The following is a 23,822-nucleotide window of genomic DNA, read 5'->3' as shown; positions in this document are numbered from 1 at the left end:
GCCTGGGATGCCAGGTGCAAGGAGGCCGCGGTGCTCCCTCCGAGGCGAGGTCTGGGTCAGCGGCTCACTTGGGAGAGTCGGTGGGAAGCCGATGCCCCGAGCCTTTCAGGAAAAGACGGGGTGTGGAAGAGCGACGAGGAGCTTCGACAGGGGGCAGGGCTCCTGGGCGAGGCGTGGAGGCCCTGCCTGCCCCGAGGACATGCCCTCTGTGTCGTGGGGGCTCGCTGGGCTCCCGGGCAGGCGGCCACCTCCTGGCGTGCCTTCGATGACGAGGTGGCGTCCTCACGTGTCCCCAGAACTCACCACCAGGGGTCGCGGCGGGCTACCTGTCAGGTGTGCATAAAACCCAGGTACCCTGCTCTCTTCCACGTGCCTTGCCCCTCCAAGGCTGAGGATTTGCTAAGAGCAGCGCACTTCAGGAAAAAAACGCTTCTGGGGCCACTCGAGACGCCGCAACGCTTAGCAACGGGGCAAGTGAGCGGCCCTCGAAAGCGCGTGGTTTAAAGAGTGATGTTCCTGGCCGAGAAAGAGTCGAGAATGAGTGATACGGGATGGGGTGGCGTTCCCCGTGACGGCAGGGCTCAGGAATTGGTGGTATTGTGGGTGACCTTGTCGGAGCACCCCCAAGGGCGTTCGATAGACACTCGTCGGTTGTGGTGCTCATGGCAGAGATGACCCCTGTCCCACTGGGGACAGCAGCTTGTCTCCTGAAAAGTGGAAGCAGAGATGTTTCTGCAGGGCCCGTGTCTCACCTCAAAGGCACAAGGTCAGCGAATGTCCAGTGAGGAAATGTCATGCTTGGAGAAAGGCCCTTCTGTGAAGAGCTCAAAAGTTTAAAAAAAAAAAAAAATTTAAATCCATTCACTGCCCAAACCTGCCTCATCCCAGATGGGGGGATGGGGAGGAAGGTGGGGTTTGTTTTGGGTTTTTTTTTTCCCCCTAATTTAAAAATATCTTTAAAAAAATGTAGCTATAGAAAACAAGTTGGAGGAGAAGCTGGGGGTGGGGTAGGACCTTCGGTGACTTGGGGACTGGGGGACTTGGTGGAAAGGAGGGCTGATTTTCAGGCATTGTTTTAAATAATGACTTCTCTTGTAGGAAACGACAGGCCAAAAGGAACAGAGCAGGGGAGGCACAGAAAGGCCAGTGGCTCCAGTCCTAGGAGCATTCGGTGGGGACAGGCTGCAAATACAAAGGGAGACTCCAGTCATTTTAAGAGGCCTAGGAAGGCCTGTATGTTCGCATCGTTGGAGCTCCCGGGACACAGAAACCCACGGAGCAGACAGACGTTTCCTTCTTGCTCCTTGAGGATTCTGTGCAGCAAGCGGCCAGTGTGGGGCTCGGAGGCATGGAAGGAGATGGCTTCTCAATCCGTCATTCGGTAAGCATGGAGTTGCTGTGAACTGGGCAAAAGGAAGGAGAAGGGAGAGTGGGAGCTTGGGCTGGTGACCGTCCCAGGAAGATGACTGTCCTTTCCATTAAGAAAGGAGGGTCAGCAAGAGTTTGAGGATCTTAAAATACTGGAGCTTTCACTTGGCAAAAAACAGAGTATGGCTGTTTGTATTTATCTCGTACGCAGCCCAGGAGAGGTTAACAGAAGCAGCCCCGTGAGGCCAAAGCTGGTCTTGAAGAGAATAATACTGCACGTTGGAGGGATCCAAGGGAAGCCCAGCTCTTGTTCTCTGCCATGTTTGTCAAGTGACCTAAAACAATGGTCCCAAAGGCCCCCTCTCTGGCAGTGTGCTCCAGGACCCGCTGGCCCAGTCGGAGGGAGGAGCCCAGACATGGGACAGGAGGCTGCCATGCCCGCTACGCTCTCCTCCCTCAAAGCTCGTGCTCCAAGCTGCCTGGGTCACAGAAAGAATTGGTTTTGGGAGAGTCCAAAGCCGCACTGAAGCTAAGGCAGCAGTGCCTTCTTGAGGGTGTGTTAGAATGTTTTGGAGAACTTCTTAAAAACACTGATTCCTGGGCCCTACTCCCAGAGAATCCATTCCATAGGTTTGGGTGGGCCCAGGAATCTGCATTTTGACCGGAGACGCCAGTGCAGGTAGTGCAGGACCCACACTGGGAGGAACCCTGGCAACTGCCGGGTGGCCGACACCAGGTCTGAATGAGGCTGACTCGGTCGCTAGGGACTCAGCCAGGCAGGGGAGCAGGGGTGTCAACCACTCCCCCTGTTCTGGGGCAGGGGGGAGGCGACGGTGGATTTCCTCCTTGTCACCTCGTGGAGGCAACAGGAAGCGGCCAGTGGCTCCTTGGTGCTGGAGGGCCATGCTGAAAGGGCCTGGGCACTGCCCTCAGAAGACACTGGTCTGGCAAAGCCACCACGTCCTCCTGGGGGCTACTTGTGCCTGAAGTTTTGAGATGCCCCCTTAGAGCTCGCCTCTTCCACCCCTCCCAAGAAATGACAGTTTGTGTCGAGTTCCGCGGTATCCTGGCCCCCTCCTCAGGCATCCCATTGCTTGGAGAGAGAACCCTATCCACGCCACCGGGGCCAGGGAATCTGTGGGGCCTTGTGAAGCTCTCCAGACCCTGTGACCCCATAAACACGCAAGGAACGTGCCCGGAGTCCCTGGGCAAGCCTCCCTCCCCCTCTGTGGACTCATTCAGTAGGACTCCACTGACCCCCACTCCCTGATGCTTCCTCGGGCCATAGGATTTGGGACAGGTGGGGTTCCATGACTACTTATCATCGCAATGTGTCCCTTAAAAAAACAGAATAAGACAAAAATCCCCAAATGCAAGCCTCTTGAAAACATACGGGCTTTAGCAGTCAGAACCTGCTCAGAAAGTGTACCAGCCGCCTTCCAGAAGGAAGAGGAGGCCAAGGCCGAAGCAACACGGACACCGTGTGCCTCTAAAGGAAAAGTGCACGTTGGCCCCAGGTGACTCCAGAGACCTCGCAGAGGATGTTGTGACGGGGGGGGTGAAGCCCGAAGTATGTCTGGAGCACTTAATTCGGGTTGTTACAAGCCAACAGCAAGGTGACATCAATGTGAGGGAAAGGTTACAGAGATGGATACAACCAATCCTTTAAAGGTGAAATGTGAATCATTTTCTACATTTAATAAAAACATTTTCTCATTTGAGGCGCTGGAAGTCTTGAGTCACATTTTTTTGTTTTGTAAACCCCCCCACCCCCCCACTCTAAAATGTCTTAAAACACATGGCTTAACAGCGGCTGCACAGAAAATATACACCCTCAAAGTCTGACTTTCATTTAAATACAAATATACAAAATGTAAACTGAGACGATAGAGAAATTTACAAAACTTTTCTTTAAAAATAATAAAGACAAAATTCAGTTCTAGGTATGACGCTATTAAAATACGTGCAAGTTGTCGTATCCAACTGGATTTCTATTGCAATGTTCCACGTCGGCTTGAGGGCCACCTCTGGAGACAGACCTGAGTGGAAATCTCTTTGAGAAACCTGGAGGCTCTGCGCTGGCCTCCTTCCCCGGCTCCTGGGAGGGCTCCCCCGTCCACAAGTTCTGCTTCTAAGGACAAGGGTTTAGGCTGGTACCACCGTGGACTTCAAGGCCAGAGCTCCAACTAGCTGCTTCCGGTGGAGTTTGAACTGACATGGTTTGAATTTATGTGGTGGTTAAAACTGGTCTTGGAATTGGGTGAACTCTTGGAATTGTTTTGATGCTGGAGGAGGGGGAGGGAGAGAGAGAGAGAGAGAGTCAGTCCTGGTGGACGTGTAGGGGCCTCTGAATCTGAAAACGGGGCCATGGTCAGGGCTGCTGACCAGCTCCCCTTGCTTCCTGCTGCCTTGTGCCTTGTCCCACCACAGACCCAAGGCCAGAGGCCACCCCTTGGGGCAGGGGGAGAGCTATGGGATTAAGAAGATCCCAAGGCAGGGAGGGAGCAGGTGGCCCCTCCTAGAAGATCTATAGGGCTCGTTACCGTAGGCCCAGGGTTACACTGCCTGGGTTGGGTTGGAGTCTAAAACCTGTCACTTAGCTGCGTGACCTTGGTCAAGTAATTCAATCTCCTGGTTGCCTTGTGTGCCGTGAGGGACAACAGCCACTTCTGTACTGGGATGCTGGAGCGTGAAGTGAGGGCCCCCAGAGGCCGGGGAGGGTCAGTACGGTGCCACCCACGTAGCAGGAAGCGTCGGGGCCAGATCTGAACCCCGGGTCTGTGAGCCTCCACAGCAAGGGCTTGTCCCAGGACCTAAGTACATGCTAGGGACTCAGCCGTGTGGAAGGGGACAGGTCCCTTCTTTGGGGAACTTCAATTTTACTTGGTGGAAGCATTTAAAAACTATATTTTTATAGTATACGAACGGAGTCTATTTTGGAACAGGATGTGAAACGCACATGAAGCTTTCAGTTCAAACCCCAAACTTGCCCTCAGTCTGCATTTTCTCTCCATGTGCCTGAGCCGTGCCCCCTGACGTTACCCCCAGATCCTTCGTATGGGCTGACCAGCCATGTGACCTTGGGCAAGTTCCTGGACAGCCCTTCACCTCTGTTTCCCTGTGAAATGGGGTAATGGCAGCACATCTTGGGCTCACACTGCACTAGGAGGCCCAAAGGGAGGGATCCCAGTTTGGCTTGCTGGTGCATCTCAAACCCTGAGGAAACAGCCTTGCACACAGTAGGCACTCGTCACATACTGGCTGAATGACCGGTTGAATTAAGACCCTGGCTTCTCCGGAGATTACGTAAGACAAGCCCTCAAACAGCACTCGGTGCAGAGCTGGGTCCACAGCAGGGCACCATCAACAGCCACCCCATCCTGTCATCGGGGTGGGGGTGGGGGAGCTGGGATGCCTGGGGCCTGGGGACCAGAGCTGCACAGCCTCTCCTTCTCCAGCCTCCTGGGAGAGGGGCAGCTCCTTGGGGCTGGGGACAGGGGGATGTAAATAATGGAGCCTCCCAGGCTGTGGGATGGACACACTGGGGCCAAGCCTCCTTCAAGGGCCAGGCCAGGAGGGGGCGCTATTCTGGCCACCTTGGGCAAGGGGGACTAGGTGAGGGCCTCCGTGGTCTCTCATAGGCCTGCGGGACAGTTCTGCCTCTTGGCCCATGCCGAACCCTCAATCCAGGGACAGGCTCTGAGGAAGAGTGCCTTTACCCAAGGGGCAAAGTCTCCTCAGGCTGCCAGCTGGAGGCCACAGCCTCAAACAAGGGGGGGCCGACCCCAGGAGCCGTGAGGTTCTGTCCTGCTCGCTCCTTGTTATGCACAATCATTACCTACAAAACCGGAGCCTTTCCAATGGCCACACAGGGCAGCTAGTTCTCTGTCGGGGAGACTTTGCCCCCAGAGGACATGGGGCCAGGTCTGGAGACATTTTTGACTGGTACAGCAGGGGTGGGGCGCTATGGGCACCTGGGGGGGTACAGGCCACGGAGGCCACGGAGGCTGTTCAATACCTGCGAGCGCACGGGGCAGCCCCGTCCCAGAGAATCAGCCGAATGTCCGCAGTGCCGAGGCTGAGAACCCGAGATGAAAGGTGGGCTCTGGGCAGGCCCTGCCCCTTCCAGCCTGCGGATCCCCTCGCCTGGCGGGGTTCGGGGGCTCAGACAGGCTGCTTGTCCATCTGCGCTGCTGCGGCCCTTGGGCTCCCACACCCCACACGTGGGGAGAACGCTGCAGCTCCGGTCTCAGGGAAGTACCTGGGCCCGGGGCGTCCCGGGCGTCCCGGGGTCGAAGCCAGGACAGATGGGCACGGAGGAGGCATCTCTCACCTGACGCTTGAAGATTCTCTGGAGCAGCCCTTTCTTTGGCGGTTCCGGAGGGTGACTTCTGTTCAGGTCCGGTGAGAGGGTACCGTTAGGTCCGAACACGTTCAGCTCCTTAAAGCACTCGGTTTCTATCATCTGGAGGAGCCAGGCCAAGGTGGCATGAGGGGCTGCGCTAGTCATCTTGGCTGGACAGGAGTCCCAGTCGCCGCCACCCTGCCCCGAGCCTGCTCCCAAATAGGTCCTCCACCCGCCCCGCCCCGTTCAGGGGCCCAGGCCCGGACCGCTTCCTGCCTGCCACTGCCTCTCCCCTGCCAGCCTCCCCCAGCTGCCTCCACTGAGGGGGTGTGCTCATCGTCCAGCTGCCAAACCCACACCTCCTCTCCCCCTCCACCCACCCGAGCCCAGGTCACCCACATGCTCTGCGCCCTTCCCCTTGCCAGGGCCCCCTCCCCTGCCCCATCCCGTCCATCCTGTGGAAGCAGCACGGGCTTCCCCCAGTGCATTCCCACTTGTGCTTCCAGCCATGGCCCCTGTGCTCCTGCTCCCAGTCAGACTTCCCAAGATAGCCCTCTAGACGACTGTGTCCCTCCCGCCCCCATCCCTCTTCTGACCCCCATGCCAACAGCACCCTAGTCCGGGCCTCATCCCTCCGACCCAGTGGCCCCTCCTTCAGGGTGCAGACGGCCACAGCCCTACTCACCTCGCTCTGCCATGGGATGGGCACGGAGCCCGTGGAGAACTTGGAGTAGAAGTCATCATCCGTGTGGTCCAGGTTGACGCCTTTCACGGTGGAGAACTGCTCAATGTCCAGCACGTCCTTGCAGTACACGGCGCGGGGCTGCGGGCAGAGTGCTCGGTCACACGGGGCCCAGCCTCGGGTTCTGATGGGGGGCGGGGGGCACCTTACCGGGAACGGTGCAGGTCTCTCCCACAGATCTGCCGAGGGGCTCCTTCCTGCCATCACCCTTATGCCAGCTGCTGGTCACCCCACCTTCCAGGCTGGGGCCACGGTGGGGTGACGGAACATGCCCTCTCTGACCTCACATTCCTCGGTACCTTCGGGGATCCCCGCTCCCCTGGAAGATTGTTTCCCCGGAGCCCGCAGGATCAGGATGGTGGAAGCGTTTCCATGCACCTCCATGGGAATGAGGGTGGCCGCAGCTGGGGTCTCAGTGCACCCTCCACAGAGAGAGGGAGTGCTGGGGGCCCAGGGCCAGAGAGCCACGCCGCGCAGGGAGGCCCTCCCGGGCCCTTCTCCCACGGCTGGGCACCCAGGCCCTGCAGCCCGACACGCCTGGGCTCGGCTCACAGCTGTGGTGCTTAGGAGCTCTGGCAAAGGCACGTGTCCCCTGCAGGTCTCAGTCTCCTCCCCGGCAGACTGGGGACAGTGAAGCACCTAGGCCATGAGGCTGATGGAAGTGCCTGCCATGGAGCCAGGCCCCAGAACCGCGAGCTGCACCTGTTACAGTGCCAATACCCGCTACTGTCACTCTCCCACTGGCCCTGTCCTCCCGGAGTTCAAGGACATTCGTTTGGTCGAGGTCGTGAGTGGGTGCACAGGCCCAGCCTGGGCTGGGTAGGCTACTCACGTCTGGAATGAAGGGGGGGTCCAACATCCCGGCTTCTAAGCGCTTGAAATTCATGTTCCTGAAGAAGGGGTGTCTCTTGACCTCCGCGGCCCCCTCCTCCTGGCAGCCCAGTCTCTGCTTTGCATCTTTGGTGAGCAGCTGTGACAAGAGAGCCCTGAGAGGTCATGCCTGGTAGGCCCCCCCTCCTGCTGAAGGCCACAGGGGGCTTGGGGCGTGGGGCACCATGGCCATCTCCTTTCACAAGTGCGCCCCTAAGTACGTGTCCCTCCTCCAGCCTCTGCAGTGCCCATGCCACCCCCAGGCACCCGATGGACTCCGCTCCAGCCTGCTCGGGCCTGGCGTCAGGGTGGTCTCGCCGTCACAGCGGACTTAGGTGCCTGGAGCCCACAGGAGAGCAGGTGTCCCGTCTGCCCTCCCCAAGGCGGCACATCCAGCGCCGGCTGTGTGCCGGGCGCCACTAATGTTCGCCGCACTGTGTTACCTCCCCTGCTGTAGGTCAGCCGCCGAGGGCCAGGACCGTCCCTGCAGGTCTCCCTCATTCATTCACTCAACTCTGGAGGGCTCTGAGGACCTGCACCTGGTTGGCACAAACCACTGTGCCGATGGGGGTGGCATGGAGCACGTAGCCTCAGCAAGATCCTGTTCAGAGGACCCCTTGAGGCACTACAGGTGCGACACCACGGTGGCCGAGGAACACAACCTGGCTGCCAGCTGGGGGGCCGGGAGGCTTCCCAGGGAAAGGGCGTTTGCAACAGGCTTTCCCGAGTGGGGAAGGCATCGGGGAGAGGGTCTGCGCTAGCCCGAGAGACCTGACGAGCAGGCTTGGGGAACACCCGTCTTTGAGTCCGGGTGAAGGATGAGGATGGGGGAATGGGTCAGGCTGAAGGGGATGTGCTGGGGAGAGTGCTGGCGGATCTTGAAGACCAGGTCAGGAGGGTTTTGATCTGGAGGTAGTGGGGAGCCACGGATGGTCAGGGTAGAGGAGTGTCCTCATCAGAACCAAGAGGTGGGAAGGTTCATAGGAGAAGAGGCGGTGCCGAAGTAGACGGCCAGGCCAGAGGCCTAAAGGTGTGAATGAGGCCAAGAGGCTGGCAGGAGGGTAAGGGGCGGGGAGGGGGAGGCTGGGAGAGGGCGGGCAGGGGGCTGAGGGAGGGGCAGGCTGTGATGCCTGAGGACCATCAGCTGACCACCAGGCGTCAGCCCCCGCCCCCAGTCCAGGGGTCCCCACCTGTGCTGCTCTCTTCCCCGCCCCACTGAGCACTGCACCTGGTATGCCGTTGGAATCTCCTGCTTGCTTTGAGACTAGAATTGAGGTAGACGGCCTGCACCCCAGAGGGAGTCCAGCCCTTTCTTCCTCCAACACCCTGGCAGCCTCTCCTCTGTGTGCATTCCTTCCACACGCATTTGCCGCCAGCCACGTGGGCTGGGGTTGCAGTGAACAGCCAGTGGGTGGGGGGGCCTCTTGGGGTGCATGGTCTGGAGGGGGAGGCTTGCAGGAACCATTCCCCGGCCCCCATTTCCCTTCAAACAAAGGAATCAAAGGTGGCACCAGGACAAGCACTCAGTCATAGCCTGGGAAGGACTGAGCCCTGAGAATCGCTGTCAAGCTGTGATCCACGACCACCCAGGCCAGTTCTGCCCAGCGAGCTGGTGGCTTGGGGCCTTAGCTTCTCATCACCATGGCTTCTGCCTTTCCACAAAGGCTCTGGGAATCGGCTGTGCTGGGCCAGGCTCCTCCCTGCTCTGAGAAATCCCAAAGAGGCAAGGCTCCTTGGGTAGAGGCTGGACCTCCCAGCTGTAGACCCCAGAGCCTGCAGGGGCCGGCCAGAGAGAAGACACAAACAGGGACAATAAAGGCCAAGTGGGCTGGGTGGGCCGCGCCAGGCTACCCATCAGTTCTTGCCAGGGCCCAGGGCTGAAAACCCAGGTTTTTATGTGGAATCTCTCCAATTCTCAATCTTGCCAATGAATCCACCATTCACCTCTTTCTAAAACACCGTGCAGGCTGAACACCCACCAACACGCTGCCTGTTTGCAACTCTGATATCGAGTGTACACCAGGAGAGGTGGTGTGAGCTGGGCAAGTGGCACAGGCAGGGTGGGCTTCCTGGAGGAGAAGGGATGGGGTGGAAGGCTGAGGTAGCTGAAGGGCCAGTGCTGGGACTCAGCAGGGACCTAAGGGAGGTGGGGCTGAGGTCTGGGCCAAGGGACTGGACCAAGGGCCAGGGCAGTAACACGCATGAATTTCTGGACCCCAGGAGCAGTGGAGAGGGTCCTGTGGCTGCCAAGATGGAATGGGGGAAGGAGCTGGCAGCCAGCGACCAGCTTCCTTACTGTTTATGGAGTGGCCTTCTTAGACAGGCAGGGCTGGAGCTGCCAGAGTCTAGAAAGAGCCCGATGTGCCCCAAGCCTTCATGGTTTCCTCAGAGTCAGGCCCTGCTGTGTCCTGAGCTGGCACCTCTTGGAGAGGATAGGGCAAACCTGGCTGCCAGACAGGCTGGGGTGAGGGGTGCCAGGAAGCCTCAAGGCTAGACTCTGAAGACCTGATAGTCATTTGTAAGAAGATGAAGCAAGGTCAGAAGCTTCTGTCAGTTCTTCCAGCGGAGAAAGATGAGGGGACTCTGGTTTGACGCTTGACACCCATGGGCCAAGGTCGGTCCAGAGCCCCAGGCTCAGCTCACCGCCTTTCCCTTGGTGGCCACCAGGGGGAAGCAGAGGGCCAGCAGAGCCCTGGGTCCTGGAGCCCCAAAGCCCAGCACCAAGGAGGACAGCGGGCAGGGAGGGGGCCCTCTTCTCCTCTCTGTCCTCTCGGCATGTCCCATGTCCTGTCGAGGCCACTGAGTCCCCACCCTGACCTGGGACATTTGGTGATGCTCTGACCATGGCTGACGACCTCCCTCTTCTATCCTTCACCCAGTTTGGTCCCACTGGATAAACACCTTGCCTCCATAACCAAGTATTATTGCAGCCCCCCAATCTCGGTTTTCAAATGTCCTTAGGACCCCAAATTTCCACCGACCTGACTTCTGCCTCGCTCCTCCTGTNTTGGTCCCACTGGATAAACACCTTGCCTCCATAACCAAGTATTATTGCAGCCCCCCAATCTCGGTTTTCAAACGTCCTTAGGACCCCAAATTTCCACCGACCTGACTTCTGCCTCGCTCCTCCTGTCCCCCCTCCCCTGACTCTGGCTGCCATGACTACCTGGGTTTCTGGGAGGCCCGCACATGCAGGCAAGTGCCCGGCTGCAGGCCAACCCACGGCCATGTGGCTTGGGTGTGTGTTTGCACGTGTGCACGCCATCCGTCCTTCAGGGTCTCCCACACACATCAGTGGCAGGTCTACGGTTCCTCTTTTTTGGAAGTGGTCAAATGGTAGCTCTTGCCCCAAATCCTTCTTCCCATGGCTCTGTGACATCAGACTGAAGGTGGTAGGAGGAAGTGGTCAAGCGGTGGGTAGACGGCTCCAGGAGAGGGGTGTCCTCAGGGTGGGGAGCTGCGCCACATGGTTCCTGGGCCACTCGACTTTTCCGGAAGCAGAAGCTTGGCTACTTTCATCAGTTCCTCGGGCCTGCTCTTCTCTACACTCCAGCCTCGTGGTTTATGCACATGAATCAGAGAGGCGGCAGGGAGGACAGCCTCCAGCCTCAGCCCTGCGCATCTGCTGTTCCAGGTGCAGCAGTGCCCCAGGGAGAGGAAGTCTGTGGGCTCACGGGTCCCTGGAGCTCAGGCCCTCCTGTCCCCACGTGGCTGGCACAGGAGGGCAGGGGCCTGCGGTGGGGGTACAGCACAGCTGGGCCTGGCATCAGAGGGAGGAGGGCCCCAAGCAGACACAGGCAGAACTTGGGAACCTGAGAGCCAGGAAGGAATGGGATGTGGCCACCCCCCCACCACACACACACATAACAAAGCCTCTGGCCAGGGGTGGGCCCAGCTGGGCTGAGGGGAAGGACAGCGGGCCAGGGGCGGACTCACTTCCAGCTTCGCTTTTGATGGCTCCTGTCACTGCTCCCTCTATCCAGCTTGCCGGCCCCACAATCTGGCCCTGCCTGCCCAGCCTGTCTAAACATCACTCCCCACTTGCACCCTCCCCGTGGACGATCGAATCCCACTACGCATAGGATTGTTGTCAGGTGGGACCTAAGCCAGTGTGACCAGCATTCCATGTAGTGGAAGGAAAACTCTGTTGTAAGATGTTCAAAGACTGAAAATATCAGCACACGCCCCCACCTGCGCTGCACCTGCTGGCCTTAGCCAGCACCCAGGGATCCAGAGTTTGAGGCTGCAGGGGGCCAAGGTCAAGGGCAGGGGATACCCCAAGACCCCTTTGTGTCTTGGGGAACCAGTTGGGATCACCTCCTTTCTCCTCCACGCTGATTTCCCCCAACAAAGTGGGATGGAGAGAGTCTCATGCGCTTCTCCTCAGCCCCCTTCCCTTGCCACGGAGCCTCTCTGCCCCCACCTCGGGCTTTCTCCTGGAAGCCCTCGCGGACCACCCCGGTCCACAGCAAGGAGCGCTCGCTCCTCTTGCTTGGGGGCTCCCCGACGCCTGCCCTAGTGTGCCTGACCCTGCCTGCTTCAGCCCTGTTCGCGGCTCTCGGCTGGGGCAGGAGGAGAGACGTCACTAGACGCCTGGCCCAAGGGGAGTGTCTGGCTCACCGGGAGCTCACCATTTTGCAGATGGACTTGGCCTCCTCAGAGAACTTTTGGGAGTACACCTCTTCCGTCTCCAGGACCCGGCGGTCCACTTCCTCCCGCTTCACCTTCTCTTTGCGGCCCCGGAACGGTGACTGGCCCTCAATCATCTCATAGATGAGGCAACCCAGACCCCAGTAGTCAGGGCTCAGGCCATATCTCTGGTTGTTCAGGACCTCCGGAGCTGCGGGCAGAGGAGCGGGGCCAGGAGAGGTAAGAGACAGCTAGTGGCAGGACAGATCAGGGGCACAGGGGGCCAGGACTGAGACTCACAGAGATGGAGCCTCACGGCTTCCTGCGCCCAGCAGTGCTGGCGTCGCTCACAGAAAGCCTAAAGCTTCACGGCAGGGACACACTTCCCCCTGCTGACTCCTTCTCACCAACTGCCATAAACACCACCTCCTCCAGCGAGCCTGCCCTGCCTGCTCTCCTCTGCTCCTGAAGGGCTCGGACTATGGCTTCAGAAGGCTGACCACAGTGGACGGAAATGTCTCCCCCACTAGAATTGGAGCTGCTATTCACTGCTGTGTCCAGTAACAGGTATGACACCTGACACAGAGTAGGTGGTACACGCGTATTTATTTCCAGGAATGAAGATGTGTCCACACAAAGTAAAGATGATTTTAAGTTCACCTGGAATTGAAACAGCCTCTCACGATGCCTTCCCTACTACTTTGATAAAATGAATTATAGATTAACCATACAAGTGCAAACAAGATAAGCTTCTTGTCATCAGGCAGGTCAGAAACATCGAGAGGCAAAGGCATCCACACACGTGCCAGTGAGCACATAACAGAGGCCAGTGAGCACATAACGCACCGTGCTCGAGGAGACAGACGCAGGTGCCCACAAAGACGTGCAGATGGAGCGCTCGGTCTATCATCTGTCCAGCTATCCATCCATCCATCCATCCATCCATCCATCCATCCATCCATCCATCCGCACTGGCATGGGGATACACAGCCGCATACAGGTAGGTGCACACCCCATGGACTCCCAAATGATGTGCAATTTGAAAAGAACCTTCTAGCAGCAGACACAACCTAGAGAACCCTGTACAAATGCTGTTGGCACGAGCCTGGCAGAGGACAACATCCCCGGCTCCCAGAGCTTTCTGGAGCCCCCACCTCCTGGGGTGAGTGGACATATGTATGGGAGCTACCATGTGCAGGAGGAAGCCCAGGGATGTCCTTCACCGGGAGGGGTCCTGGACTGGGTGTATGCGGTGAGGGGTTGGGGGCAGGGCAGGGAGCCTAAGGCTGGTCTCTATGTAGCAACTTGCTTGGTGACACAGCAGGTGACACTCCTTTCTGGGCCTTTCCGAGTGACTGCCTTCTTCTCAGGGGCCTCTCTGAAAGGCTGCCTGCCAACGCCCCAGCCCCTACCCAGAGCAGCCTCCCCGAGCAGCGCTGTGTGCCAGCACTGACCGCTGACACCGAGAGTGGCTTGGCTTTGACGCACAGGTGGGGTCAGGGTGGGGGGTTCAGAGAGCTCAGTTTAGGCAAGTTGAACCCTGGGGCCCAACACCCCCCCTCCACCCTGGCTAAGACCTCCCACTGCCCACCATGGCTCCACTGCTGGTCACAGTTGCACCAAGAGGCCAGCGGCCAAGAGGTGGGCTCGGGGAGGGGCCATGCCCACACTTACCCATGTAGCCGACGGTGCCCACCCGGCCGCGGATCAGGTCTCCCTCAGGGATTTTCACAGCCAGACCCAGGTCCGAGATCCGAATGTGGCCTGAGTGGGACAGCAGAGTCAGAGGGTCTCTGGGACAGTCCGTGGACGTGTAGCCGACCCCGGGCAGGGCCACAGACCCTCACATTTTTATCTGTCTGCGAGGAGGGGCAGCACCATCAGCCCCTCGGGTGACTGCAGACCCTTGGGAAAGTCCAGGTGTCAGAGGGTGTGGGTCAGTCGTTACTTTTCAGGAAGGAAACATAAAGATAGGAAAGGATGCCTGGATTTGGCTGGACAATGGCCAACCTACCTCATAAAATGCCCTCACGGGCTTTTTGGAAAGCTGAGATCACCAAGCTTAAAACGCCTTGGCCTGATTCTGGGATTGCTTCATGGGAAAAATGGGAGATTCTCCCAAAATTTTACAACTTGCTTAAGGGGAAAAATTATAAAACAATTTGGGAAGCAACCCCCTGTTCTGCCTTGTTGATCTTCGGAGGTTCTTTGCATTCTCCCTTCGGAGAAACAGAGTGAAGTCGTCCAGGCCTTGGGGAGACTGAGAGATGGAACTGAGTGCGGGACCAACCCCCAAAGGCCAAGATGACACAGTGCTGAGAGCTCTGTCTTGCTGTTGTCCTATTCAGCGGCCCACCCAGGCCGGGTCACAGCCACATCTGCCCCCTCCTCTTTGTCTGTGCCTGCCAGGGTTCCAACTCCAACAGGGAACAAGAACCCCAGTGAGCACTGGGCTCATCCAAGGCAGGCCTGGGGCGCTCTGCCCACTCTTCCACATAGTAGCATCACACTCAAACCTCCCTCCAGGTCACCAACGACCGACCTGCCTCCCTCTCTCCCTCCCCTCTGCCTGGGGCTGCCTGGTGTCTGGGGCATGCTGGGGGGACCCCTGGTTTCTGGTCTCAGCTTCCCACTGGTATTGCTAGATGACCTTGGCAGGTTGGCTCCTCTGAGCTCAATCTTGTCATCTGTCACATGGGCACAGGGATGCTGGCCCTGCCCCCTCTGCAGAGATGGGAAGATCTAGTCAGAAAACAGGTGTGAGCCTCACCACTCCCCCCGGCCTCTGAAGTGGGCCGAGCAGGGCCCACTGTTCCCATTTCACAGGCAAGGAAGACGGGGTGCAGGGAAGTTGTGTAAGAGTTAAGTACTTTCCCAGGATCTCTGAAATTCCGGACTCCTCAATCAGTGTTCTCTCTGTGTCTCCGTGTCTGTTTCTCTTTTTTGGCCAAGTCACACGACTTCTTCACCAAGCAGGCACTTTATCCATGCCCACTGCCCTCCCAGGTACCCAGGATTGGGGGGAGGCTGTGGGTGCTCCCCCTACTCACCCACTGCCCTCCCACGGTCCCAGGGCCGTGCCTCCGAGAGGCTCTACAGAAGGCCCACTGCTCCCTTTGGGTTGTGACACTCATCTCGGCTGCAGAGCAGGAAAGGGGTCTCCCAAGCTGCTCCCCAACTTACCATAATCATCTAGCAGGATATTTTCGGGTTTCAAATCTCTGAAAGGGAAAGACGGTAAGCATGTGAGTGTGGGTGCTCCGAGCATCAGGACATGGCATCCGGGTTGACCTCTTCCCATGTCGCCTTCCCACCTCTTGGCTCATGCCGTCTGGTCTCTCTGGATCCAGACAATCTTGGACTAATTTCCCTCCTCCCAGTATTTAGAACAAATGCCACTGTTGCCAGGCATCTTCCCGACCCTGGAGATGACTGGGAAGGGGTCAGGCAAAGGCCAGCCCTGGCTCCCATCCGCACAGAGGGCACCAGGACAGAGAATGCTTCTGGCCGGAATAGTGAGAGACCCCTCCAGGGCTGGGAACACCTGGAGGCCTCAGGATGCCCTGGGATGCCCTGAAGGCAGAGCGGGGCCTGGGAATTAGCCAAGAGAAGTTATTGAGAACACAGCAAAGCTGTAGAGCTGGGGCAGAGAATTGTTGAGGAGGGACCCCCTTTTGGGAAGGGGACCCCTAGAGCCTGGCACATCTCTCAATCCAGAGTGACAAGCCTGGGAGAAAGCACAGTGGCAAGGCACAGCTGTAGGCACGCCCCTATCCTTCTGCCCCTCCCGTCTCTTCTCTTTGATGACATTATCACTGTTCATAAGCATGGGCCCCCCCACTGGGGGAGAGAGGCGACAGAGGTGTCTGGTTTTACTAGTAGCAGGTCCTCTCTGTGGGTAAAAGAACAGCCAGTAGGATAGCGTGTGCAACTCAGTTAAGCCAATAGCATCTGGACTGAGGATGGGATTCTCAACCAACTGGCTTTGCTTATTTAACGGATGGCAGCTGTCCTCACGGGAATGGTTACTGTGTTCAAACCCAGTGAGGCAGCCTCACAAGGTGATAATGGGTTTGTACATAGTTATTTATTACAAAACACTTTGCTACTGTTATTTAATTGGCATTCTGTTGATGTGTTCACAATTCCAAATAAGGGCGAGAGCCATCACCTCAGCAAGCCAGCAGCCACAGGGTTGGAAAGATGGCTGGCTAACAGGCATGGGCCAGAACCCAAACCCACTGAGAGGCCATGGCAAGTGGTGGAGGCCAGGGAGGCGCTGTGATTCCCTTCTTCCCGAGAATAAGGGCCAGAACTTGGAGGGCTGCCTTTCTTTTTGTTTTAAGTGAAAAGCAATCAAGTGGAGAGTTCTTTTTTTCAACCCTCAGGGAATTTTTTCTCTTCTCACTTGAATGAAAACAGAACAAAAGCCTAAATGGGGAGATGGGGGGGGTGGAGAAGAGCAAGTCATCAAGACCATTCCTTCTTGTTTTCAAAACCCAAGATCATCTCTGCCAAGAGCTCCGTGGCCAAGGTCTTTGTGCTGGAGTGTGTGTGCCCACTGGGTCTGCGGGAACCGTCTAGGGGGCTCCTGTGTGCTCCCAGTTTCAAGAATATAGAAAGGCAGAAAATTCAAGAATTTTCTGCCTTTCTAGATCCTCAACACAAGAAAGCCCTGTCCCGGCATTCTTTGGGATCTCCCCTCCCACTTGCCCTTTCTCAGTAGCACAGATGCCAAGTGACAGACGAAAAGCAGGTTCCTTCCCCCTCCCATGACGATGATGCCCCGCTCCACAGTGTAAAATACTCCAGGATCCCAATGAGAAAGGGTTCTACTAACAATCATGACAATGGCAACTCAACAGAAGTTATTTTAACACTTAAAGCCTGTGGTCAAAGGACATTTAAAAAAAATCTTATATATATTCACCTATTACAGAGCTGCATGCTGAATACTGACAGACTTCTAGGCAAAAAAAAAAAAAGTGATATAATAACAATCTGTGCAGGTGGAGAGGATGATAGAGAATCCCTCACCTTTAAAGAATTTTCATGCATTTTAAAAATGGATAATGGTGGAAATCACTTTGCCACAGCAATCAGAATCTACTGGATACCTTTCAACAGTGATGTAACTGTTCAGTTTCAAAATATCAGCCACTATTTTAACAGACGATGAACTATTTCAGATGTTTGCTAATGTATAAGGGCACACAGATTTTCACATTTCCTTGAGAGGGGCAGTGAGCAAAGTCCGAAGCCCACTGCTCGTGGAATCCATCAAGCTGGATGGAGTGGGAGGGACCGAGGTCCGCCCTGCTGTCTGCCTGTGGTGGTGACCCTACTAGGGTCTTTCTGAGCCTGGCTCACTGAGCTTCCCGCAGGCTGGGCTGGAAGAGACCCGCGGCTTGGCCCGTGCTCATCACTTCTGAGGGAACATCACCTCATACACTTGGTCCCCAAGTGAGTCAGGGCGTGCGTCTCTATGGCAACGACCAGGCCCTGAGTCCCAGCACGGGGGTGCCCGCGTGGCTGAGGATGTGGCAGGTCAGCCCCCGCTGAGACGCTGGTGGCAGGACCGACAGCAAGCCTGCTCACCTGTACACGGTATTCTCCCGGTGGAGGTCTTCCAGGCCGCACAGGATCTCTGCCGCGTAAAACAAGGCCCGCTCCTCCTCGAAGCCAGGATTACCCATGTTGTAGATATGGAACTTCAGGTCACCCCCGTTCATGATGGTCAGAACCAAGCACAGCGCGTCCTTGGTCTCGTAGGCGTAGGCCAGGTTGACCTGGGAGCACAAGACAGCACCACGGTGACGGTCCAGCGATTGCCATCACTTCCACTCGTCCTCCTCAGGGTCCTTGAAGCTGGCGGGGGAGGGCTGGAGCGGGGTCCTCAGCACCTTCACGGCACTGCCCTGCACCCAGACAGCCTCACGGTGGCCCTGCCCCCTGCCCCTCCTGGGTGGCGAAGGACTCACAGCTTCTGACACCGTGGTTCCAGGTGAGGAAGCGAAGTGGGGAGAGCAGGACGGCACTCCGCCCTTTTAGGAAGCCTGACAGGATAGTGCCTGTGTGTTTACACAGAAAAAAAGCCTGTGCGTGCTTCATTTGGTTAAGACTGTGGGTTGCCTTGTTGGCCAGTCAAGAAAAGCAGGCCCAGATGCCCTTTGGGCTGGGGTCTCATTACTGCAGGGATGCTGGGAGTGGACTGGGGAAGTGGCCAGAGGGACCCTGTAAAGGGGAACACAGTTTGGCAAAGTCTGCCTCCTCTTGCATGCGGGACACGTCTGGTCAAAGGGACCGTTAACAGGGAGGACCTAGTTCCTTGCTGGCAGAGACCAGCTGCCCAAGGATGGAAGGGAGGCCATGGGGCTGTGGGAGAGACAGCAAGGCTGGGTCTGAGGCAAAGTCCACTGGTGGTACTCATCCTTCTCCACTTAGGGAGCCAGTCCAAATGAAATCTGGCCACCATGGACCGGGATGGGCACAGGCTGGGCCATAAAACTTGGATGCTAAGGCCAGGAACAATGGGAGTTACTTCTGAGGAAAGGAAAGAGAACGGGAGCTGAGGGGGAGACTCTGGGGACGGTGCTCGGTGCCAGCTGCCAGGCTGGCCCTCCCTCCCACACCTGCCCGTGGTCGCCAAGGAGGGGCTCCGGGAGGGCGCTGAGCAAATCCCCTGCCAGGAGCAGTGGACGGGGCACAGTTGAGGGTGGGTCAGGCCCTCGAAGACTGACCACCCCATTTACCAGGCACAGCGCCCTTTTTCCCCGAGTAGCACCCACCATCACCAACCCCGGCAAGAGCCAGCGCTGCCCCTTCCTTTAATGATGAATTTTCCACGGGTAGCACGGAGGCAGTGACCTATGGTCCCCACTGAAGGGGGCTGGCAGCACAGAGCGCGGCTGGTGGCAGCCTGAGAGGAGACCCAGAGGTGCGCACTCCTGTCCCCTCTGAGTGCCGCCTTATAAAACCACACCCTCTGGGGAATGACGGAAGCGCTAGGCTGATGGCATCGCTCGCGCTCACACACAGCTGGTGGGCGTTTAACCGGCACGACCTTGATGGAGAGCCATTTGGGAACTGCTACTAAACAGAAAATGCACACACCCTGTGACGCCACAACTCCTCCACCAGGAATCCATCCTACGGACACACTCAGGGAAATGCGCCAAAGGGATGTTCAAGGGTGGACACGGCAGCCGTGTTTGCAGTGGCTTAAACACCAGAAACGCTCCGTACCGGCGGGGACTGGCCGCACAGATGACGGGTTATCTCCGTGCTGGACGGCAGGGAGGGGAGTGCACAGTGTAAAAGAAAGAGCTACAGCTGTAGGTCTGGCCACAGGAAAAGACCTACAATTTAAGGGGAAACACTGCAGCTGAAGACGTCTGGTAGGACTCCACTGGCTACAAATATTAAAGCCTCTGCATGACTCCACCACGTTAGAATGGTTACCCGAAGAGGGAGGCTTTTATTTGTATTTCGTACCTCTCTGTGCTGTAGGAGTTTCACCCTGTACATGCTTTTTATAGTGACATGTGGCAGACGGATTGAGAGCTGACCGAACACCCACGGGCTCGTCCACATTTCCCCGCAGCTGGCTCGGCCTTGCAGTGACTAGTGCTGGCCCACGGACGGTGGGCAGCGTGAGGAACGTCCCTGCGGCTGAGGCAGTGAGGGTCCTGGGCAAACCCCCTGGGACGCACTTTTAAGACTCTAGGTGGGGCAGCTGTAAGACGGAAGGGGGTGGCTGGATCGGGCTAGACTCTGTGTGCATGACAATGGTCTTTCTTGTGTCCAGTGACAGAGGGAGCCAGGCCAGTTCGAGTGACCAGAGCAAGTCAGCCACGACTGGCCATGGGGAGCCTTGTGATGGAGGGAAGGCCTGGCTGCCTTTCTGCTGCTTAATCTTCTCACTGTGTTCCACTTCCCTGGGGGATGGGGACCTGCCACACTGGATGACCCCCCCTCCTTCCCAAGGGACAGAAGCCCTGGTCACTAGAAGGGTGGCCTGTCTCCAGGCCCTGGACACTCACCACAAACTGGCTGTTGACCTTCTCTAGGATCTGCTTCTCATTGAGTGCCATGGACTCCCCTTTCCTCTTTTTGATCCTCTTCTTCTCCAAGCGCTTGCAGGCATACATTTTACCTGTGGCCCGAACCTGGCAGGCACAGACCTGAGGTACAAGAAAGAAGCCAAGGGTATGGGACAGGTGAAAGCCTGGCCCAGGCTCCTCCAAGACCAGGACGCTGGGTCGGCAGGGCTGGGAACTGATGTGCCAGAGCCTGGCCTGACGGTCACAGACCTAAGGATGCCTGGCCTTGGACCTACTGCTGCCCCAAGCCCTGCCCTCAAGAGCTGACTTCTGTGCCCCTTGCTTCCCTCTCTCTACCCTTAGGTGAATCCTAGCTTTTCAAGGTGCACGACCAACCATTTACACCGGTATTTAAATGACCGGCCAAAGCCTAAAGTGCTGTCCCCCTCTCAGATGCAACTAGAGCTTCTCTGTCCCAAGCTTCCACCCAGATGCAGCCGCTGCTAACTGGGGACTTCCAAGTACCAGCTTCTGGTAAGAGAGGCTTGTTTTGGTGACAACGCTGACTTTATAATTCAGCGGAATAGGAGCCAGGGCATTTGGGTTCTCGTCTTCTTGGTTCCACCCCTTTTTGGCTGCGTGACCTTGGCTGGGTCATCAACCATTCTGACCCTCAGTTTTCCTCATCTCTAAAATGGGAATAACAAGGCTTGCCTCACAGACTGGGAAGATCAGATAAAGTGCAACAGCACATATTAGTGGCATCATCTGGCCAAGATGCTTGGGCCCCTCATGCCCTCACGCCTCCCTCCAAAGACGGCCAGTAACGCCTGTTTCTCCTTTCCAGACGCAAACCCTGACTGCGGCTGGCTCCAAGAGCACCTCCATCCCACCAGCCCTGTGGACCACCTCCTTTCCCAGCCCAGCGGCACCTCCTGCTCCCGGGCCCCACGCCTCACCCTCCCTCCGCCAGGGGGCGCAGGACGCCTGAGGCGCACCCAGAAGGGCCAGACGCAGTGACCCAGTAGGGGAACTTCCCACGGAAGACTCGATGTTCACTCACCTCCCCAAAGCCCCCTTTTCCTAGGACTCGGTACTGCCTGAAAGTGTTTTTGGTTACCGGTTGCCTGGAAAAAAGCAAGGACCCAACATTGGTCTTGTGTTGAGACGCAGAATCCACAAAAAACAGACGACAGCAGCACTGCATGGCCTCCAAACCAAGCCAGGAATCATCCGTGTGGATGAGTCGCTCAAGGACTTGCTCTGGGGCTGGGTGTTCAAATCCCAGGCCACCACCCTCGGCCCCCTGCGGCTTGGGACCCGAGCAGTCCCGGCTTCCTGGTTTGCTTGGAGGGAAGAGCAGAGGTGAAGGAGCTTCTTCCCCACACTTTCTGCGTGGTTCCCTCTCTCCCAAATGAAAATCGGGTGGCTAAGCTCAGAAAGCAGCTATGTCCTCTGCAGGGAGAGGGGAGGGGCAGGAGACGTGCAGGTTCAGTGTCCCGGGGAAGACATGGCAGCCTTCCCCAAGCCTGCACATCTCAGCTGCCCAGCCATGTCCTGTCCCAAGGGAGAAAGGTCATCCTTTCCCGCAGGTCTCCAGCCCTTCCCCGACCCAGGCCCCTTTATCCCATTCCCCCCGTCGCTCCGCAACACCAGCAGACCCTGTCTGCCCAAAGCGGGATTTATGAAACATCACTGCTTTGTGTCTCCCAGCCCCCCATTTTAACTAGCTAAAGCCATCCATGTCTAATCAGACAGACCCTCCAACCATGAGGCCAGGGTGGGACCTCCCGGAGTAAATAAACAAACGGTCATCTAAAACTGCCCGAAGAACTCCAGGGTGCAGATAGCTTGGGCTTTTTCATCACTGGCCTGTTTGGCTAAAAATCATCAGCTCCCCCCACCCCCAGCTTTTTTGAGGTACAAGTGACAAATGGTAAGTAACCAACTTGATGCTTTGATACATGTGCACATTGTGAAAGGATCACCACAATCAAGCTAACTTTCTGTCACCTCCCATGGTCACCACTGTCCCTCTTCCTCTCTCTCTCACTGGTAAGAACACCTAAGATCTACTCTCTTAGCCAATTTCAAGCACATGGTACGGCCCCGTGAACTAGAGTCACACCACTGTACGTCGGCTCCGCAGAGCTCATTCACCTGCCAGAACTAACGGAAAACTTGCATCCCTCCACCTCCACCCCCAGCCCCTGGCAGCCACCATCCACTCTCGGCTTCTATGACTGGGACATTATGTTAGATTCCACATCTAAGTGAGATCATCAGGATCTGTCTGTGGCTTCCTTCACTTAGCAGAACGTCCTCCACGTTATCACAAATGGCAGGATTTCCTTCCTTTTTTAAGGCTGGGTAATATTCCGCTGTATGTGTCTACCATATCTTCCCTCCCATGCTCACTGCAGCATTATTCACAAGGGCTAAGAGATGCAAACAGCCTAAGTGTCCTTGGACCATGAACGGATAAAGAACAGTCTGCTTTTCGGATGTCAAACTTAGCTCTTGGACCTCCAGGACTACTCCTGAGCGTCCCCCAACCCCAGCCCAGAGGCCGGACCAGGGCACACACTGGAGTGTGACTGAACTGGCCCACCTAACTGGGTCAGCCTGAGAAAGACCAGTGAGCCTCTGGTCACCCAGCAGCTCGTGAATGAACCCTCTGTTGTAATCCTTCTTGCTGCTGGGTCACAAAGGTCCTCGGCACCTCTCCGAGGACAGCCCTGAGCCCCCGGCCCCCACCGGCTCTCTCCGGCGGGCCCGTCTGGAGGTCAAGTGCCCTGACTCTTCCTCTCTTCTGTTTCCTTGGGGGGCGGGGACCCGACACACAGATTCTCTCCCCGCTGGGAGCAGAGGGCCGCCCCTCCGCGGACTCTCCATGGTTCTATGTCCTCCTGCACACGAGCGGCCCGGCTGCAGTGAAGCCTGCCATGCGCCGCGTCCGCCATGCGGCCCTGGAAGCGTTTCTACAGCTGCCCTCGAAACCACATGAAGGCGCCTGGGCCTAACAGTTTACGATACATGGAGAACAAACAGTCGGTCGGCGTTACCACAGAGCTCCTCTGCGAGGGGAAATGAGTGTAATACAGTCTCCGAGGAATTTCTCGGTTAACCTTGGGAGGGAGAAAATCCCTGTAATATTTCAACAGTACGGCACAAACAGGCCATGATCTTGTTAGCAAAAAAAAACAAAAAACAAAAAAAAAAAAAGAAGGAAAGGGAGGAAGTGGGGTGCTGTCAGTCATTTAGGGGCATTTCTAGGCCAGGGTCCTGCCGTAGTGGCTTCAACAACTTAATGCCCGCAAAAGTTAACTTCCTCACAGTTAACACACAGATTTAAAAAGTCTGTTTCTCCATTTCAAGTGTTCAGTACAGACAAGTAAAATCAAAGCTAAAGGGTTCTATTGAAGAGAGTGCTGGGTGGAAAAAGGGTGAAGGACTTGATCGAAGGGCCATGGGTTCAGGTTCCAGCCGTGCCAGGCCCTTGCTGTGTGACCCAGGGCCAATTGATCAACCTCTCTGAGCCTTGTATCTTCAGTAAAACGATACTGAAAAGGCACCTGCATCCCAAGGCTGTTTGCAAGCTGCTGTGTGAGTGTCAGATGGCATTATTAGAACTCTAGGAATAGGGGCATCTGGATGGCTCAGTTGGTTAAGTGTCTGCCTTTGGCTCAGGTCATGGTCCCAGAGTCCTGCTCAGTGGGGAGCCTGCTTCTCCCTCTCCCTCTGCCACTTCCCCTGCTTGTGCACACTTTTGTGTGCTCTCTCTGTGTCAAATAAATAAAATCATATTATATATATATATATATAA

At 56.9% G+C, this 23,822-nt stretch overlaps 1 protein-coding gene across 4 annotated transcripts in view; it reads right to left on the bottom strand.

Annotated features, from left to right (window-relative positions):
- Positions 1-7: 7 nt before the first annotated feature.
- GRK5 (G protein-coupled receptor kinase 5) overlaps positions 8-23,822 on the bottom strand; it is a 208,996-nt gene continuing 185,181 nt past the window's right edge. For all 4 annotated transcript variants that reach the window (XM_034663349.1, XM_011219972.3, XM_019795483.2 and 1 more), the window contains 10 exons: positions 21,060-21,123; positions 19,997-20,137; positions 17,553-17,743; positions 15,138-15,175; positions 13,629-13,718; positions 11,957-12,165; positions 7,288-7,425; positions 6,399-6,536; positions 5,702-5,833; positions 8-3,653 (listed from right to left, as the gene is read on the bottom strand). In XM_034663349.1, coding sequence (XP_034519240.1) covers positions 3,555-3,653; positions 5,702-5,833; positions 6,399-6,536; positions 7,288-7,425; positions 11,957-12,165; positions 13,629-13,718; positions 15,138-15,175; positions 17,553-17,743; positions 19,997-20,137; positions 21,060-21,123 — 1,240 coding nt within the window. In that variant the 3' untranslated portion in view covers positions 8-3,554. The remainder of the gene's footprint in view (positions 3,654-5,701; positions 5,834-6,398; positions 6,537-7,287; positions 7,426-11,956; positions 12,166-13,628; positions 13,719-15,137; positions 15,176-17,552; positions 17,744-19,996; positions 20,138-21,059; positions 21,124-23,822) is intronic.

Source organism: Ailuropoda melanoleuca, chromosome 6, assembly GCF_002007445.2.
Source record: "Ailuropoda melanoleuca isolate Jingjing chromosome 6, ASM200744v2, whole genome shotgun sequence".
Taxonomy (NCBI): Eukaryota; Metazoa; Chordata; class Mammalia; order Carnivora; family Ursidae; genus Ailuropoda; species Ailuropoda melanoleuca.
The sequence above is the reverse complement of the archived record's forward strand: the minus strand, read 5'-3'. Positions and strand labels throughout refer to the sequence as shown.